This window comes from Gorilla gorilla, chromosome 20, assembly GCF_029281585.2.
Source record: "Gorilla gorilla gorilla isolate KB3781 chromosome 20, NHGRI_mGorGor1-v2.1_pri, whole genome shotgun sequence".
NCBI lineage: Eukaryota > Metazoa > Chordata > Mammalia > Primates > Hominidae > Gorilla > Gorilla gorilla.
In genome coordinates, this window is record NC_073244.2 from 23,934,665 (window position 1) to 23,951,216 (window position 16,552).

General features: G+C 53.2%; 1 protein-coding gene across 10 annotated transcripts in view; it reads left to right on the plus strand.

Annotated features, from left to right (window-relative positions):
• SLC27A1 (solute carrier family 27 member 1) overlaps nt 1–15,388 on the plus strand; it is a 37,533-nt gene extending 22,145 nt beyond the window's left edge. For 4 of the 10 annotated variants that reach the window (XM_019015090.3, XM_055372102.2, XM_019015089.4 and 1 more), the window contains exons 8-13: nt 6,640–6,849; nt 9,658–9,784; nt 9,875–10,012; nt 10,092–10,256; nt 10,653–10,799; nt 13,674–15,388. In XM_019015090.3, the coding sequence (XP_018870635.2) occupies nt 6,640–6,849; nt 9,658–9,784; nt 9,875–10,012; nt 10,092–10,256; nt 10,653–10,799; nt 13,674–13,831 (945 nt within the window). In that variant the 3' untranslated portion in view covers nt 13,832–15,388. Of the gene's footprint in view, nt 1–6,639; nt 6,850–9,657; nt 9,785–9,874; nt 10,013–10,091; nt 10,257–10,540; nt 10,800–13,673 lie in introns of those variants that run through there. The other 6 variants (XM_055372104.2, XM_063701097.1, XM_063701096.1 and 3 more) reach the window with 3 other exon arrangements.
• Nucleotides 15,389–16,552: the final 1,164 nt, after the last annotated feature.

A 16,552-nucleotide genomic window follows, 5' to 3' on the forward strand; every position in this document is an offset into this window, starting at 1 on the left:
AGATGAGTACTTGTTTTTTCAAATTAAAGTGAAATTCATATAAATTAGCCATATTAAAGTGAATAATTTGGCCAGGCACAGTGGCTCACACCTGTAATCCCTGTACTTCGGGAGGCTGAGATGGGCAGATCACTTGAGGTCAGGAGTTTGAGACCAGCTGGCCAACATGGTGAAACCCTGTCTCTACTAAAAATACAGAAATGCAGCCTGGCGTGGTGGTTGGCGCCTGTAATCCCAGCTACTCGGGAGACTGAGGCGGAAGAATCGCTTGAACCCGGGAGGCAGAGGTTGCAGTGAGCCAAGATTGCACCACTGCACTCCAGCCTGGGCGCGACAGAGTGAGACTCCATCTCAAAAAAAAAAAAAAAAAAAATTTGGCCGGGCATGATGGTACACGCCTGTAATCCCAGCTGCCTGGAAGGCTGAGGCAGAAGAATCGCTTGAACCTGGGAAGCGGAGGCTGCAGTGAGCTGAGATCGGGCCACTGCACTCCAGTCTGGGCGACAGAGTGAGATTCCATCTTTAAAAAAAAAAAAAAAGTCAGTAATTTGGTGGCATTCACAATGTACAATCACCATGTCTATCTAGATCCAGAACATTCTCATGCCCCCCAAAGGAAATCCCATCCCCAGTTACTCCCCATTCCTCCACCCCCAGCCCCTGGCAACCACTATTCTGCTTCCTGCCTCTATGATTTGCCTGTTCTGGACATTTCAGATCAATGGAGTCAGACACTGTAGCCTTTTGTGTCTGGTAAGGATTGTTTTTAAGTGACAGTGATAACTCAGTGTCATCAGGAATCTGGGCAGTGGCTCAATTCTGTCTCACAATGTCAAAAATGTGTTTTTTCTTATTTCCATAATTAAATACACAACCAGCATTATGACTGGTTGATGTGTCTTGTAAGAATTCTTGGCTGAGCGCAATGGCTCATGCCTGTAATCCCAGCACTTTGGGAAGCCGAGGCGGGAGGATCGCTTGAGCCCAAGAGTTGGAGACCAGCCTGGGCAACATAGTGAGTCCCTCATCTCTACCAAAAAATTGAAAATCTAGCTGGCTGTGGTGGTTTGTGCCTGTAGTCCCAGCTGCTTGGGAGGCTGAGGTGGGAGGATTGCTTGAGCCCAGGAGGTCAAGGCTGCTGTGAGCCGTGATTGTGCCAGTGTACTCTAGCCTGGGCAACAGAGCAAGCCCCTATCTCAAAAAAAAAAAAAAAAAAAAAAGAGAAAAGAAAAGAAAAAAAGAAATATTTCATCTGTAGGTGCCTTTTCTCTTTCTGTCTGTCTCTCTTCCCTCTTGGAATTTATTTATTACAGAAATTGAGATAGTGTCCAGACCAGGTTTGACTCTTAACATTTGGGGCTGGATCATTCCCTGGGGTGGGAGGTGTCCTGTGCATTGTAGCATATATTTAGCAACATCCCTGGCCTCCCTGCACCAGATGCCAGTAGCAGTCCCCTTCCCCCAAGTTGTGACAATTAAAAAAATGTGTCTAGATGTTGCTAAGTGTCCCTGGGGGACAGAATGGTCCCCGCTTGAGAATCGCTGGTCTATATATTTTATCGGCTTCAAACTCAACTTTTTTGGCAAAGATTCCTTATGGCTGGTGTGATGTCCTCCCACTGGGAAGCCCGTCATGTCTGATGGTCTCTCTTTGTCCTTGACACACCATCTTGCATTGGTTACTACTTACTGTCTCCTGGGCCTTGGAAGCTCATTCTGTCAGTTTCCTAGAAGTGGAATTTCTGTGTCAAATAAGGCACACAGTGAACATTGAGAGGCTTTTTAAGAAATAGAGGATGGGAAATTAGCTAGGCATGGTGGGCGCCTATAGTCCCAGTTATTTGGGAGGCTGAGGCAGGAGAATCCTGTGAACCCAGGAGGTGGAGGTTGCAGTGAGCCGAGATCGCACCACTGCACTCCAGCCTGGGCGACAGAGTGAGACTCCATCTCAAAAAAAAAAAAAAAAAAAAGAAAAAGAAATAGAGGACGGGGCCGGGCGCAGTGGCTCACGCCTGTAATCCCAGCACTTTGGGAGGCCGAGGCGGGTGGATCACCTGAGGTCTGGAGTTTGAGACCAGCCTGACCAACATGGAGAAACCCCATCTCTACTAAAAATACAAAAATTAGCAGAGTGTGGTGGCACATGCCTGTAATCCCAGCTACTCAGGAGGCTGAGGCAGGAGAATCGCTTGAACCCGGGAGGTGGAAGTTGCAGTGAGAGCCGAGATTGTGCCATTGCACTCCAGCCTGGGCAACGAGAGCGAAACTCCGTCTTAAAAAAAAAAAAAGAAAGAAATAGAGGATGGGAAATTAGCCAGGTGCGGTGGTGGGCACCTGTAGTCCCAGCTATTTGGGAGGCTGAGGCAGGAGAATCCTGTGAACCCAGGAGGTGGAGGTTGCAGTGAGCTGAGACTGTGCCACTGCACTCCAGCCTGGGCGACAGAGTGAGACTCCATCTCAAAAAAAAAAAAAGAAAAAGAAATAGAGGACAGGGCCGGGCGCAGTGGCTCACGCCTGTAATCCCAGCACTTTGGGAAGTCGAGGCAGGTGGATCACCTGAGGTCAGGAGTTCAAGACCAGCCTGGCCAACATGGTGAAACCCCATCTCTACAAAAACAATTAGCCATGCATGGTGGCGGGCGCCTGTAGTCCCAGCTACCCGGGAGGCTGAGGCAGGAGAATCGTTTGAACCCGGGAAGTGGAGGTTGCAGTGAGCCGAGATCGCGCCACTGCACTCCAGACTGGGTGAGAGAGCACAACTCCATCTCAAAACAAAAAGCAAAAAACAAAACAAAAACAAAAACAAAAACAAAAAAACAGGACAGAATCTCTAAAGGTGATGTTTAATAAGGACACAAGGAGAAAACAAGAGCATGCATTTATTTGGGTTCAGAAATTACATCTCATGAGAAACTGCTCACTGCTGTTTTATCTGTAGCAGCAGTTGCAGTCTAGCCATTCTCATGGGGGCAGCAGGCTATAATCTAGAACCTTACTTTTTTTTTTTGAGACAGAGTCTCGCTGCATCTCCCAGGCTGGAATGGAGTAGTGTGATCTCGGCTCACTGCAACCTCCTTCTCCTCCTGGGTTCAAGTGATTCCCCTCCCTCAGCCTCCTGAGTAGCTGGGATTACAGGGGTCTACCACCAAGCCTAGCTAATTTTTTGTATTTTTAGTAGAGACGGGGTTTCACCATGTTGGCCAGGCTGGTCTCAAACTTCTGACCTCAGGTGATCTGCCTGCCCCAGCCTCCCAAACTGCTGGGATTACAGCCATGAGGCACAGCAGCCAGCTTTTGTTGCTTATTTCTTTCTTACTGTACACGTGCTAACAAAAAAGGGATGGTGGAGCCCCAAGGGTGGACATGCCCAGACCCAGGTAGCTGTTTCTTTTTCTTTTTTTTTTTTTTTTGAGACGGAGTCTCGCTCTGTCTCCCTGGCTGGAGTGCAGTGGCGCAATCTTGGCTCACTGCAAGCTCCACCTCCTGGGTTCCCACCATTCTCCTGCCTCAGCCTCCTGAGTAGCTGGGACTACAGGCGCCCGTCACCACACCTGGCTAATTTTTTTTTTTTTGTATTTTTTAGTACAGACAGGGTTTCACTGTGTTAGCCAGGATGGTCTCGATCTCCTGACCTCATGATCCGCCCACCTCAGCCTCCCAAAGTGCTGGGATTACAGGCGTGAGCCACCGTGCCTGGCCTTTTTCTTTTTCTTTTTGAGACGGAGTCTCACTCTGTTGCCCAGGCCAGAGTGCAGTGGTGCGATCTCAGTTCACTGCAACCTCCACCTCCTGGGTTCAAGTGATTCTCCTGCCTCAGGCTCCTGAATAGCTGGGATTACAGGTGTGTGCCACCACGCCTGGCTAATTTTGTATTTTTAGTAGAGATGGGGTTTCACCATGTTGGCCAGGCTGGTCTCGAACTCCTGACCTCAGGTGATCCACCCGCCTTGGCCTCTGAAAGTGCTGAGATTACAGGCGTGAGCCACCGTGCCCGGCCACAGGTAGCCCTTTTTATCGGTGCAGCTGCTGGCATCCCCAGCTGCAAGCTTCCAGCTTCCTTATCTGTGTTTGCAGCCCAATCTTCCAAGCTGTTCTTTGTTAGAAAATAAGTGATTTCTTGGGCTGCTTTTTGTTAGAAGGGAAGTTCTACTGAGGATTTTTTGTTTCCAAAAAAAAAAAAAAAAAAAAATAGGCAACGTAGAGTAGCTACTCACCTGCATAATAAGAGATTGGGTTGGGGGCTGCCAGAGCTTTGCGCCCTATGCGGATGGCACACCTGGTCCTCACCGGTTTTTCACGGTCTATTTAGATCAGATACAGCCTCCCTGCTAGCTTGTCTGTAAAAATCCTTGCCTTTTTTTTCTTCTGAGACAGAGTCTCACTCTTGTCCCCAGGCTGGAGTACAATAGAGTGATCTTGGCTTACTGCAACCTCTGCCTCTCGGGTTCAAGAGATTCTCCTGCCTCAGCCTCCTGAGTAGCTGGGATTACAGGCACATGCCACCACGTCTGGCAAAATTTTCTTGTATTTTTGTAGAGATGAGGTGTTACTACATTGGCCAGGCTGGTCTCGAACTTCTGACCTGAAGTGATCTGCCCACCTCGGCCCCTCAAAGTGCTGGGATTACAGGCATGAGCCACCGCGCCCAGCCATGTGCCCATTTTTTTTTTTTTTTTTTTTTTGAGATGGAGTCTCGCTCTGTCGCCCAGGCTGGAGTGCAGTGGCACCATCTCGGCTCACTGCAAGCTCCGCCTCCCGGGTTTACGCCATTCTCCTGCCTCAGCCTCCCGAGTAGCTGGGATTACAGGTGCGTGCCACCACGCCCGGCTAATTTTTTGTATTTTTTAGTAGAGACGGGGTTTCACCATGTTAGCCAGGATGGTCTCGATCTCCTGACCTCGTGATCCACCCGCTTCGGCCTCCCAAAGTGCTGGGATTACAGGCTTGAGCCACCCCGCCCGGCCGTGCCCATTCTTAAGCCAGTCATATTGGCTGAGGAGGGGCTGGGCTGATTGGCCAGGTTCTCTCCTAGAGATGGTGTGGACTGTACCACACCTAAGGCAGTGGCCCAAGTCTGAGAATGGAGGGAGAGGACCCTCCCCCTTAGGGACCTGCTGTTGGTCAGCAGCCAGTGATCTTGGGTGCACTGCATTTCCTCTCTGGGCCTCAGTGCCTTCATCTCCAAGCTCAGCTCAGAGCGTGGCGGTGGTGTCTGCTGATCATATTGGTTTAGTCATCAGCTATTTAGTCAGTACCTTCTCAGGGGCACAGCTGGGGGCACCGGGGATGCCTCTCAGTGACGTTTGAGCTGAGACTGAAGAGTTCAGGCAAATGCATCTGGGGGAAGACTGCTTCAGGCAAAAGGCTAGCGTGTGCAAAGTCCGTGAGGAGGCAGAGTGTTCAGCGGAGATGGAGGGAGAGGAGGCAGCAGGGGCGGCAGGGCCAGATCCAGTTGGCCACAGGAAGAAATGTGGGTTTCATCGTGTGTGTGAGCGGGAAGCCCCGAGCACATTTGCAGCTGTTATGATCCATCTGGTGGGCAATCCCTGGCATGCAACTGTTTTATTCCCACTCTGGGGCCGGGATGCCTGGGTTCAAATCAAATTCTGCCACTTCCCAGCTCTGTGATCTCGTTCCAGTTCCTTACCATCTGTGAGCCTCGGTTTCTCCATCTGTAAAGTGGGGGGGGTGGGGGCAGTCATTCCGAAGCCCAACTGGAGATGAGAACTCAAAGGCACCGTGGGGCACCTGGTGGATGACCCCAGGAAGCTCTTGCGGGGCTTGAGAATGTGTGGCAGGGAGGGAAGATGTCCTGCAGGGGGAGCCCATGAGCAGGTGGCTCCGTGGGCACCTGGGGCTCAGTCCAGATGCAGCGCAGCCTAGTGGGTGCACCTGGGAGTTGTCTGCCCAGGGGTGACGCTCTGGCCAGCCCAGGCTCAGCCAGGGGGCTCTGGGTGACAGTGTAGGCTCCAGGCTGAGGGTTGCCTGCGGGGTGCCAACTCTCCTGCTAGTCCTGCCCTGTGTGCCTGCTGAGGCTCAGACAGGGATGTGGTATCTCCAGGAAGCTGCCTGGCAGAATCGAGGGACCACGAAGGGGTGTGGGTAAGGGGAGGAGGAAAGACACTGCATCTGCTTGGATAGAAGTTGCATCCGGCCAGGCACAAGTGGCTCACACCTGGAATCTCACACTTTGGGAGGCTGAGGCAGGAGGATTGCTTGAGGCCAGGAGTTCAAGACCAGCCCGGGCAACAGAGCGAGATCCCCCATCTCTACAAAAAAAATCTGTAGTCCCAGCTACTCGGGAGGCTAAGGCTGGAGGATCACTTAAACCCAGGAGTTAGAGGCTGCAGTGAGCTGTGATCATGCCACTGCACTCCAGCCTGGGTGGCACAGGGAGACCCCCAACGAAAAAACAAAAAAAAAAGCTGCATCCTAGACCCTTTGCAAGAGACTGAACGAGTCCTGGGAGTCAGTGTGGTCCCTAATGGAGTGTGGACGATTCTGCAGCCATCATCATCCTTAGGCTGTTCCGCTCATAGGATTAGCTCCCTGGGTGGGGCGGTCTCGGGGTCTCTCTTCTCATCCGGGCTCCCCACCGCCTGCCGGTCCCATCACCCACTTCCTCACCCCGCCCCCCAGGTGGTTCAGTACATCGGGGAGATCTGCCGCTACCTGCTGAAGCAGCCGGTGCGCGAGGCGGAGAGGCGACACCGCGTGCGCCTGGCGGTGGGGAACGGGCTGCGTCCTGCCATCTGGGAGGAGTTCACGGAGCGCTTCGGCGTACGCCAAATCGGGGAGTTCTACGGCGCCACCGAGTGCAACTGCAGCATTGCCAACATGGACGGCAAGGTGCGCACCGGCAGGGCCCCGGGGCAGGTCTCGGAGTTCAGGGAAGACCACTGTCTCCTCTTCCTGGGGCCCCTGGGATACATAAAACAGCCTGGACTGGCGCGGAAGGCTCCGCCAAGGCGCACGCAGGGCGGGGCGTAAGGGGAGTTCCTAGGACTCCCGGTGCACCACCAGAGGGACAATCCTCCAGCCTGCACAGATAGTCATGTGACTGTGGTCCTTGGGTCAGGAGAGTTGGAGGATAGGTATGGCTGTGCGCCCTGGCAAGTGCCTCAGCCTTTCTGAGCCTCAGTTTCTGCGTGTGGAGATTAGCAAGGAGAATAGGGCTCTGGGTACCGTGCTGTTATTTTGTTGTTGTTGTTTGTTTGAGACAGAGTCTCGCTCTGTCGCCCAGGCTGGAGTGCAGCCACGTGATCATAGCTCACTGTAGCTTTCAGTTCCTGAGCTCAAGCAATCCTCCTGCCTCAGCCTCCCAAGTAGCAGCAAACAGATACCTTCATAATTAGCAACTACTTACTCTCTTAATCATCTCCATTCTCCGCTTGCATGAATCTCCCTCTCGTTTCCCAAGCCCCTCCCATCCAAGGCCAAGAACAGACCGTAATAATGATCATAAAGCAAATGTCGGCTGGGCACAGTGGCTCACACCTGTAATCCTAACACTTTGGGAGGCTGAGGCAGGAGGATCACTTGAGCCCAGGAGTTTGAGACCAGCATAGCCAATGTAGTGAGACCCCCTTTTCTACAGAAAATAAAAAATCAGCCATGCATGGTGGCAGGTGCATGTAGTCAATGCTACTAAGGAGGCTGAGGCGGGAGGATCACGTGAGCTCACGAGATCGAGGCTGCAGTGAGCTATGATTACACCACTGGACTCCAGCCTGGGCAACAGAGTGAGACTCTGTGTCTCTAAAAAGGAAAAAAAAAAAAAAACAGCAAGTGCCATGGGGGCTGGGTCCTCACTGCCAAGAACAATGCTCCTTCCTCAGTGTGCTTGGTGTTGGATGGCCAGCCCCCAGGGCACTTTTGCTCACTGTAGCTCAGATTCTTGCATAGGAAACACACCAGGCCAGGCATGGTGGCTCACGCCTGTAGGGTCCAGCCCCACAGGGTCGGTGGGTTTTTCTCCCCGTGTGCGGAGACGAGAGATTGTAGAAATAAAGACACAAGACAAAGAGATAAAAGACAGCTGGGCCCGGGGGACCACTACCACCAAGAGGCGGAGACCGGTAGAGGCCCCGAATGTCTGGCTGCACTGTTATTTACTGGATACAAAGCAAAAGGGGCAGGGTAAAGAGTGTGAGTCATCTCCAATGATAGGTAAGGTCACGTGGGTCATGCGTCCACTGGACAGGGGGCCCTTCCCTGCCTGGCAGCCGAGGCAGAGGCAGAGAGAGGGAGAGAGAGAGAAAGACAGCTTATGCCATTATTTCTGCATATCAGAGACTTTTAGTACTTTCACTGATTTTGCTACTGTTATCTAGAAGGCAGAGCCAGGTGTACAGGATGGAACATGAAGGCGGACTAGGAGCGAGACCACTGAAGCACAGCATCACGGGGAGATGGTTAGGCCTCCGGATAACTGCGGGCGGTCCTGACTGATGACAGGCCCTCCACAAGAGGTGGAGGAGTAGAGTCTTCTCTAAACTCCCCGGGGGAAAGGGAGTCCCGGTCCACTAAGTAGCAGGTGTTTTTCCTTGACACTAAGGCTACCGCTAGACTAGACTTCCCAGACGCTAGCGTCACCGCTAAACCAAGGAACCCTCTGGTGGCCCTGTCTGGGCATAACAGAAGGCTCGCACTCTTGTCTTCTGGTCACTTCTCACTGTGTCCCCTCAGCTCTTATCTCTCTATGGCCCAGTTTTTTCTAGGTTATGATTATAGAATGAGGATTATTATAATACTGGAATAAAGAGTAATTGCTACAAACTAGTGATTAATGATATTCATATATAATCATGTCTATGATCTAGATCTAGTATAACTCTTGTTGTTTTGTATATTTTATTATACTGGAATGGCTCGTGCCCTCGGTCTCTTGCCTCGGCACCTGGGTAGCTTGCCACCCACACACGCCTGTAATCCCAGCACTTTGGGAGGCTGAGGTGGGTGGATCACGTGAGGTCACGAGTTCGAGACCAGTCTGGCCAACATGGCAAAACCCCATCTCTACTAAAAATACAAAAAAAAAAAAAATTGTTTGGGCTCAGTGGCATGCGCCTGTAATCCCAGACTCAGGAGGCTGAGGCATGAGAACCACTTGAACGTGGGAGGCAGAGGTTACAGCGAGCGAAGATTGCGCCACTGCATTCCAGCCTAGGCGACAGAGTGAGACTCTATAAAAAAAGGAAGGAAGGAAGGAAGGGAGGAACGGAGGAAGGGGGAAAGGCAGAAAGGAACACACCAGACACGGTGTAGTGGCTCAAACATGTTGCAGAAGCATTTCTGTTCATAGAACCATGCCAAGCAGGGCGGCGGGCAGCAGGTGAAGCTCTGCAGTATCTGACGTAGCTGTAGTGTCCACACAGAGGCATCTACTTCCTGCCAGCATGGAGGGTTTTGTGGATCAGGAAGTGGGCGCCAGCCAGAGGTCTTCTCTTGACTGAATGCAGACTGGGAAGGTGGGAGGAGGGGCCCTGAGTTGGAGGCGACACTTACCACCCTGCTTTTGCAGATCAGCCAAGGTCACAGAGCTTAGAATGACACTGGAGGTGCTAGGTCCAAGCCCCAGGGCAAGGCAGGCAAAGTGTTAGTGAGAAGGACCCCGCATATCCCCGGCTCCTTCCAACTCAGTTCACCGCATTCCAGGTCGGCTCCTGTGGTTTCAACAGCCGCATCCTGCCCCACGTGTACCCCATCCGGCTGGTGAAGGTCAATGAGGACACAATGGAGCTGCTGCGGGATGCCCAGGGCCTCTGCATCCCCTGCCAGGCCGGTGAGCAGGGCCCCCACGTGGTCCCCACCCGGAGCTGGGGTCCCCACGCACTGCCTGCCTAGCGCAGCCTGAACATGGCCTTCTCCCTAGGGGAGCCTGGCCTCCTTGTGGGTCAGATCAACCAACAGGACCCGCTGCGCCGCTTCGATGGCTATGTCAGCGAGAGCGCCACCAGCAAGAAGATCGCCCACAGCGTCTTCAGCAAGGGCGACAGCGCCTACCTCTCAGGTGTGCAGCCTGCTAGGCCCCGGTGACTGGCTCTGCGGATGGGGATCCGCCACCCATCTGCCCCTCTCCCCTCTGCCAGGTGACGTGCTAGTGATGGATGAGCTGGGCTACATGTACTTCCGGGACCGTAGCGGGGATACCTTCCGCTGGCGAGGGGAGAACGTCTCCACCACTGAGGTGGAGGGCGTGCTGAGCCGCCTGCTGGGCCAGACAGACGTGGCCGTCTATGGGGTGGCTGTTCCAGGCAAGCTGGGGTTGCAGGGGGTGGTCCTGAGGCATGGTCCTGAGGGAGCTCAGCCAAAAAGGGCTTAGAAGTACACGTGCCTTTGGGCAGTGCACAACCTGGACAACTGCTCATGGCAGCCCAGGAGGAAGCACTGGATCTGGAGCCAGTTCACCTGGGTGATGTTGAGCCTCAGTTTTGTCATCCAGAAAATGGGATCATGAAAGCCCACCTGTCTTAGGGCTTCAACGAGCCAAGCAGGAGCTCCACAAAATGTGTGGCTGCTTCCATAAATGTCATCCCAGGTTGGGAGAGACTGGAGATTACAGACCAGGGGCTACTGCTTGACAGTGTATCTGGTCCTGCTGGTGGGGAGGATGAGAGGCGGGGTGTCCTCAGCTGAGCCTCTGCCTCCAGGAGTGGAGGGTAAGGCAGGGATGGCGGCCATCGCAGACCCCCACAGCCTGCTGGACCCCAACGCGATATACCAGGAGCTGCAGAAGGTGCTGGCACCCTATGCCCGGCCCATCTTCCTGCGCCTCCTGCCCCAGGTGGACACCACAGGTGCGAGTCTCCCCCACTCCAACCTCTCTCTTCATCCATCAGTGTGTCTGTTGATTCGTGTCTTGGTCCATTTCGTGTTGCTCTAAAAGAATACCTGGCCGGGGCCAGGCATGGTGGCTCACGCCTGTAATCCCAGCACTTTGGGAGGCCAAGGCGGGCAGATCACGAGGTCAGGAGATCGAGACCATCCTGGCTAACATAGCGAAACGCTGTCTCTACTAAAAATACAAAAAATTAGCCGGGCACGGTGGCGGGTGCCTGTAGTCCCAGCTACTTGGGAGGCTGAGGCAGGGGAGTGGCATGAACCTGGGAGGCGGAGTTTGCAGTGAGCCAAGATCGTGCCACTGCACTCCAGCCTGGGCGACAGAGTGATACTCTGTCTCAAAAAAAAAAAAAAAAAAAAAAAAGAATACCTGGCCGGGTGCGGTGGCTCACGCCTGTAATCTCAGCACTTTGGGAGGCTGAGGCAGGTGGATCACCTGAGGTCAGGAGTTCGAGACCAGCCTGGCCAACATGGTGAAACTGTCTCTACTAAAAATACAAAAAAAAATTAGCCAGGCATGGTGGCATGCGCTTGTAGTACCAGCTACTGAGGAGGCTGAGGCAGGAGAATTGCTTGAACCTGGGAGGCAGAGGTTGCAGTGAGCTGAGATCAGGCCACTGCACTCCAGCCTGGGTGACAGAGTGAGACAATGTCTCAAAATAATAATAATAATTTCAACATGATTTTTGGTGCGGACAAACAAACCATATCCAAACCATTTATTCATCCTAGTTCAGGACACTGTCCTGGGACTGAGACAAGGGTTCACAGCCAGCTTGCACTGTGGGCTCACACGGGTCCCTTCTGCTGTTTTATTTTAGTAGTTAGTTATTTATTTCCATTCCTCACTTCCACTGCCACTAAGCATTCTGAAATAGTGTTTTTTTTTTTTTTTTTTTGACTCCCTTGCTCTGTCGCCCAGGCTGGAGTGCAGTGGCGTGATCTTGGCTCACTGCAACCTCTACCTCCTGGGTTCAAGAGATTCTCCTGCCTCAGCCTGCTGAATAGCTGGGATTACAGGTGTGCACCACCATGCCCAGCTAATTTTTTTGTATTTTTAGTAGAGATCGAGTTTCACCATATTGGCCAGGCTGGTCTTGAACTCCTGACCTCAAGTGATCCACCTGTCTTGGCCTCCCAAAGTGCTGGGATTACACACATGAGCCACTGCACCCGGCCTCGGTGTATCTTTTATTTTTCTTTTGTTTTTTTTTTGTTTGTTTGTTTGAGACAGGGTCTTACTCTGTTGCCCAGGCTGGCATGCAGTGGCACTATCATAGCTCACTGCAGCCTCAGCCTCCTGGGTTCAAATGATCCTCCCACCTCAGCCTCTGGAGTAGCTAGGACTACAGGCAGGCACCATCATGCCTGACTAATTTTTTTGATTTTTTGTAGAGATGGGGTCTGTATTAGTCCATTCTCATGCTGCTAATAAAGACATATCCGAGACTGGGTAATTTATAAAGGAAAGAGGTTTAATGGAGCTCACAGTTCACATGGCTGGGGTGGCCTCACGATCATGGCAGAAGACGAAGGAAAAGCAAAGGGACTTTTTAATGGTGGAGGGCAAGAGGGTGTGTGCAAGGGAACTCCCCTTTAAAAACCACCAAATAAAGCCATCAAATCTCGTGAGACCCCTTCACTATCACGAGAACAGCACGGGAAAGACCCGCCCCCATGATTCAACTACCTCCCACCGGGCCCCTCCCACAACACGTGGGAATTATGGGAGCTACAATTCAAGATGAGATTTGGGTGGGGACACAGCCAAAATATATCAGGGTCTCACTGTGTTGCCCAGGCTGGTCTCACAGTCCTGGGCTCAGGCAAACTTTCTTAAAGGACCAGATAGTTAATATTTTCGGCTTTGCAGGCCATACAGCCTTGATTGCTATTCAACGCTGCTATTCTTGTGCAAAAGCAGCCATAGACAATGTGCAAATGAATGGGCATGGCTGTGTGCCAATAAAACTTTATTTCTAAATTTTTATTTATTTTTTGAGACACGATCTTGCTGTTGTCCAGGCTGGAATGCAATAATGCAATCATAGTTTACTGCAGCCTTCTCCTCCTGGGCTCACGTGATTCTCCCACCTCAGCCTCCCAAGTAGCTGGAACTACACGCACGTGCCATGACACCCAGCTAATTAAAAAAAAAAAAATTGTTGGCCGGGTGCGGTGGCTTACGCCTGTCATCCCAGCTACTTGGGAGGCTGAGGCAGGAGAATCACTTGAATCCAGGAGGTGGAGGTTGCAGTGAGCCGAGATCACACCATTGCACTCCAGCCTGGGTGACAGAGCAAGACTATGTCTCCAAAAAAAAAAAAAAAAAAAGGGTTTTTGTAGAGACAGAGTCTCACTATGTTGCCCAGGCTGATCTTAAACTCCTGGGCTCAAGCGACCCTCCTGCCTTGGCATCCCAAAGTACTGAGATTATAGGCATGAGCCATTATTGTGCCCGGCCCCAGTAAAACTTTATTTACAAAAACAGGTGGAGGGCCAAATTTGGCCCACAGGATGTAAGTTGCTAAACTCTTATTCACTGTGTAACAGACATAGCCCTGCCTGTCGTGTGGGGAATGGACACATGACCAGGCAGGGTATACATTTTCTTGCTCTGGTGAGGAGTGGTTAGGGAGGCCTCACTGGAGGAGGGGGCATGAAGCCAGGATCTGACAGACAAGGGGGAATCAGGCAGGCAAAATGGGGAAGAACATTCCTGCCCAGGGGACAGCCTGTGGGAAGGTCCAGAGGTGCAGGAGAGGATACTGAGTTGAGGCCTCCCAGAAGCCACCTGCTCAGCCCTTATCTGCCCCCCATCCCCACTATAGGCACCTTCAAGATCCAGAAGACGAGGCTGCAGCGAGAGGGCTTTGACCCACGCCAGACCTCAGACCGGCTCTTCTTCCTGGACCTGAAGCAGGGCCACTACCTGCCCTTAAACGAGGCAGTCTACACTCGCATCTGCTCGGGCGCCTTCTCCCTCTGAAGCTGTTCCTCTACTGGCCACAAACTCTGGGCCTGGTGGGAGAGGCCAGCTTGAGCCAGACAGCGCTGCCCAGGGGTGGCCGCCTACTACACACCCACCTGGCCGAGCTGTACCTGGCACGGCCCATCCTGGACTGAGAAACTGGAACCTCAGAGGAACCCATGCCTCTCTGCTGCCTTGGTGCCCCTGTGTCTGCCTCCTCTCCCTGCTTTTCAGCCTCTGTCTCCTTCCATCCCTGTCCCTGTCTGGCCTTAACTCTTCCCTCTTTTTCTTTTCTTTCTTTCTTTTTTTTTTTTTTTAAGACAGAGTCTCACTCTGCTGCCTGGGCTAGAGTGCAGCGGTGGGATCTCGGCTCACTGCAACCTCTGCCTCCTGGGGTTCAAGTGATCCTCCCACCTCAGCCTCCTGAGTAGCTGGGATTACAGGCACCTGCCACCACGTCTAGCTAATTTTTATATTTTTAGTAGAGATGGGGTTTCACCATGTTGGTCAGGCTGGTCTTGAACTCCTGACCTCAGGTGATCTGCTGGCCTCGGCCTCCCAGAGTGCTGGGATTATAGGCGTGAGCCTCTGGCCCGGCCTTTCCTTTTTCCTCTCCTCTCCTGCCGAGAGTGGAACACGCGTGTCCTGGGAGCTGCATCTTGTGCAGGGTCCAGCTGCTCTCAGGGACTGCAGGAATCATCTCCCCTGGGCCCTGGACTCGGACTGGGGCCTCCCCACCTCCCTCTCGGCTGTGCCTTACGGAGCCCCGATCCAGGCCTCCTGTGGCTGTTGGGTTCCAGATGCTGCAGCTCCATGTGACTTCCAAGCAGGCCCTCCGCCCTCCCTGCTGAATGGAGGAGCCGGGGGTCCCCCAGGCCAACTGGAAAATCTCCCAGGCTAGGCCAATTGCCTTTTGCACTTCCCCGTTCCTGTCACATTTCCCCAGCCCCACCTTCCCCTCCTGATGCCCTGAAAGCTTCCGGAATTGACTGTGACCACTTGGATGTCACCACTGTCAGCCCCTGCCTTGATGTCCCCATTTAGCCATCTCCATGGAGCTCCTGCTGGAGGGCCCTGAACCCTGCACTGCGTGGCTGCCCAGCCAGCTGCCTCCTGTCCTGGGAGGAGGCCTCCTGGGTGTCCTCATCTGGTGTGGCTACTGGAGGGTCCCACAGGAGAGGCAGCAGAGGGGTCAGGGGAGGTCTCCTGCCGGGGGTTGGCCTCTCAAGCCTCAGGGGTTCTAGCCTGTTGAATATACCCCACCTGGTGGTGGCCCCTCCGATGTCCCCACTGATGGCTCTGACACCGTGTTGGTGGCGATGTCCCAGACAATCCCACCAGGACGGCCCAGACATCCCTACTGGCTTCGCTGGTGGCTCATCTCGAACATCCACGCCAGCCTTTCTGGGGCCGGCCACCCAGGCCGCCTGTCCGTCTGTCCTCCCTCCAGCAGCACCCCCTGGCCCCTGGAGTGGTGGGGCCATGGCAAGAGACACCGTGGCATCTCATGTGAACTTTCCTGGGCACTGTGGTTTTATTTCCTAATTGATTTAAGAAATAAACCTGAAGACCGTCTGGTGCCTGCTGAGAGCCCATTCATTGAGTGTCCCTATGTGGCAGAGAACCCTTGCTGAGTTTCAGAAGGCAGGACTCGGCCAGCCGGGCATAGTGGCTCATGCCTGTAATCCCAGCACTTTGGAAGGCTGAGGTGGGTGAATCACTTGAGCCCAGGAGTTCGAGACCAGCCTGGCCAACATGGTGAAACCCTGTCTCTACTAAAAATACAAACAAAATAATTAGCTGGGCGTGGTGGCTCACACCTGTAATTCCAGCTACTCGGGAGGCTCAGGCAGGAGAATTGCTGGAACCTAGGAGGCAGAGGTTGCAGTGCACTCCAGCCTGGGTGGCAGAGCGAGACTCTGGTTCAAAATAGAAAGAAAGAGGGAGGGAGGGAGGGAAAGAGCGAGAGAGGAGAGGAGAGGGAGGGAGGGAATACAAAAAGTAGCCAGGCGTGGTGCGCGCACCTGTAATCCCAGCTACCCCAGAGGCTGGGGCAGGAGAACTGCTTGAGCCAGGAGGTGGAGGTTGCAGTGAGCCAAGATGGTGCCACTGCACTCCATCCTGGGTGACAGAGCGAGACTTTGTCTCAAAAAAAAAGAAAAAGAAGGTGGGACCCTGTACCATGTGGCCCCATCTGCAAGACTGAAGGGACCTTGGGGCAGGGGCACTCAGGTTGGCCCTCTCGCTGGCCTGCCGAGGGGGAGGCACCTCCCTGCAGCGTCTGGGCCTCACAGGCCCGCGTTGGCCTCGTAGTTGCAGGAGAGGGATGGCCAATCTGCCTGTGGGTTCCTGCAGGTGTTGCAGGATGGCTCAGATCACGGTATGTCCTGGCACCTGTGGCTGCCCTGGGAGTGTCCTCTTCCATGTACAGGCCGGCTGGTGTGAGAGCTCTGGGTGAAAGTCGCTAGGCCTGCTGGGGTGGCCGTCTGAGCTGGGATTCGAACCCAGGACTCCAAGCTCAGGAGTCTATACAGTATTCCTCCCAATTGCTGGGGGATATGTTCCAAGACCCCAAATGGATGCCTGAAACTGACCATAATACTGAGCCCTAAATATGTTTTGTTTCTTTTCTTTCTTCCTTTCTTTCCTTTCCTTCTTTCTTTTTCTTTCCCTTCCTCCCTCCCTCCCTTCCTTTCCTTCATCCTTTCCTCCCTTTCTAATTTTCATTTAATTTAATTA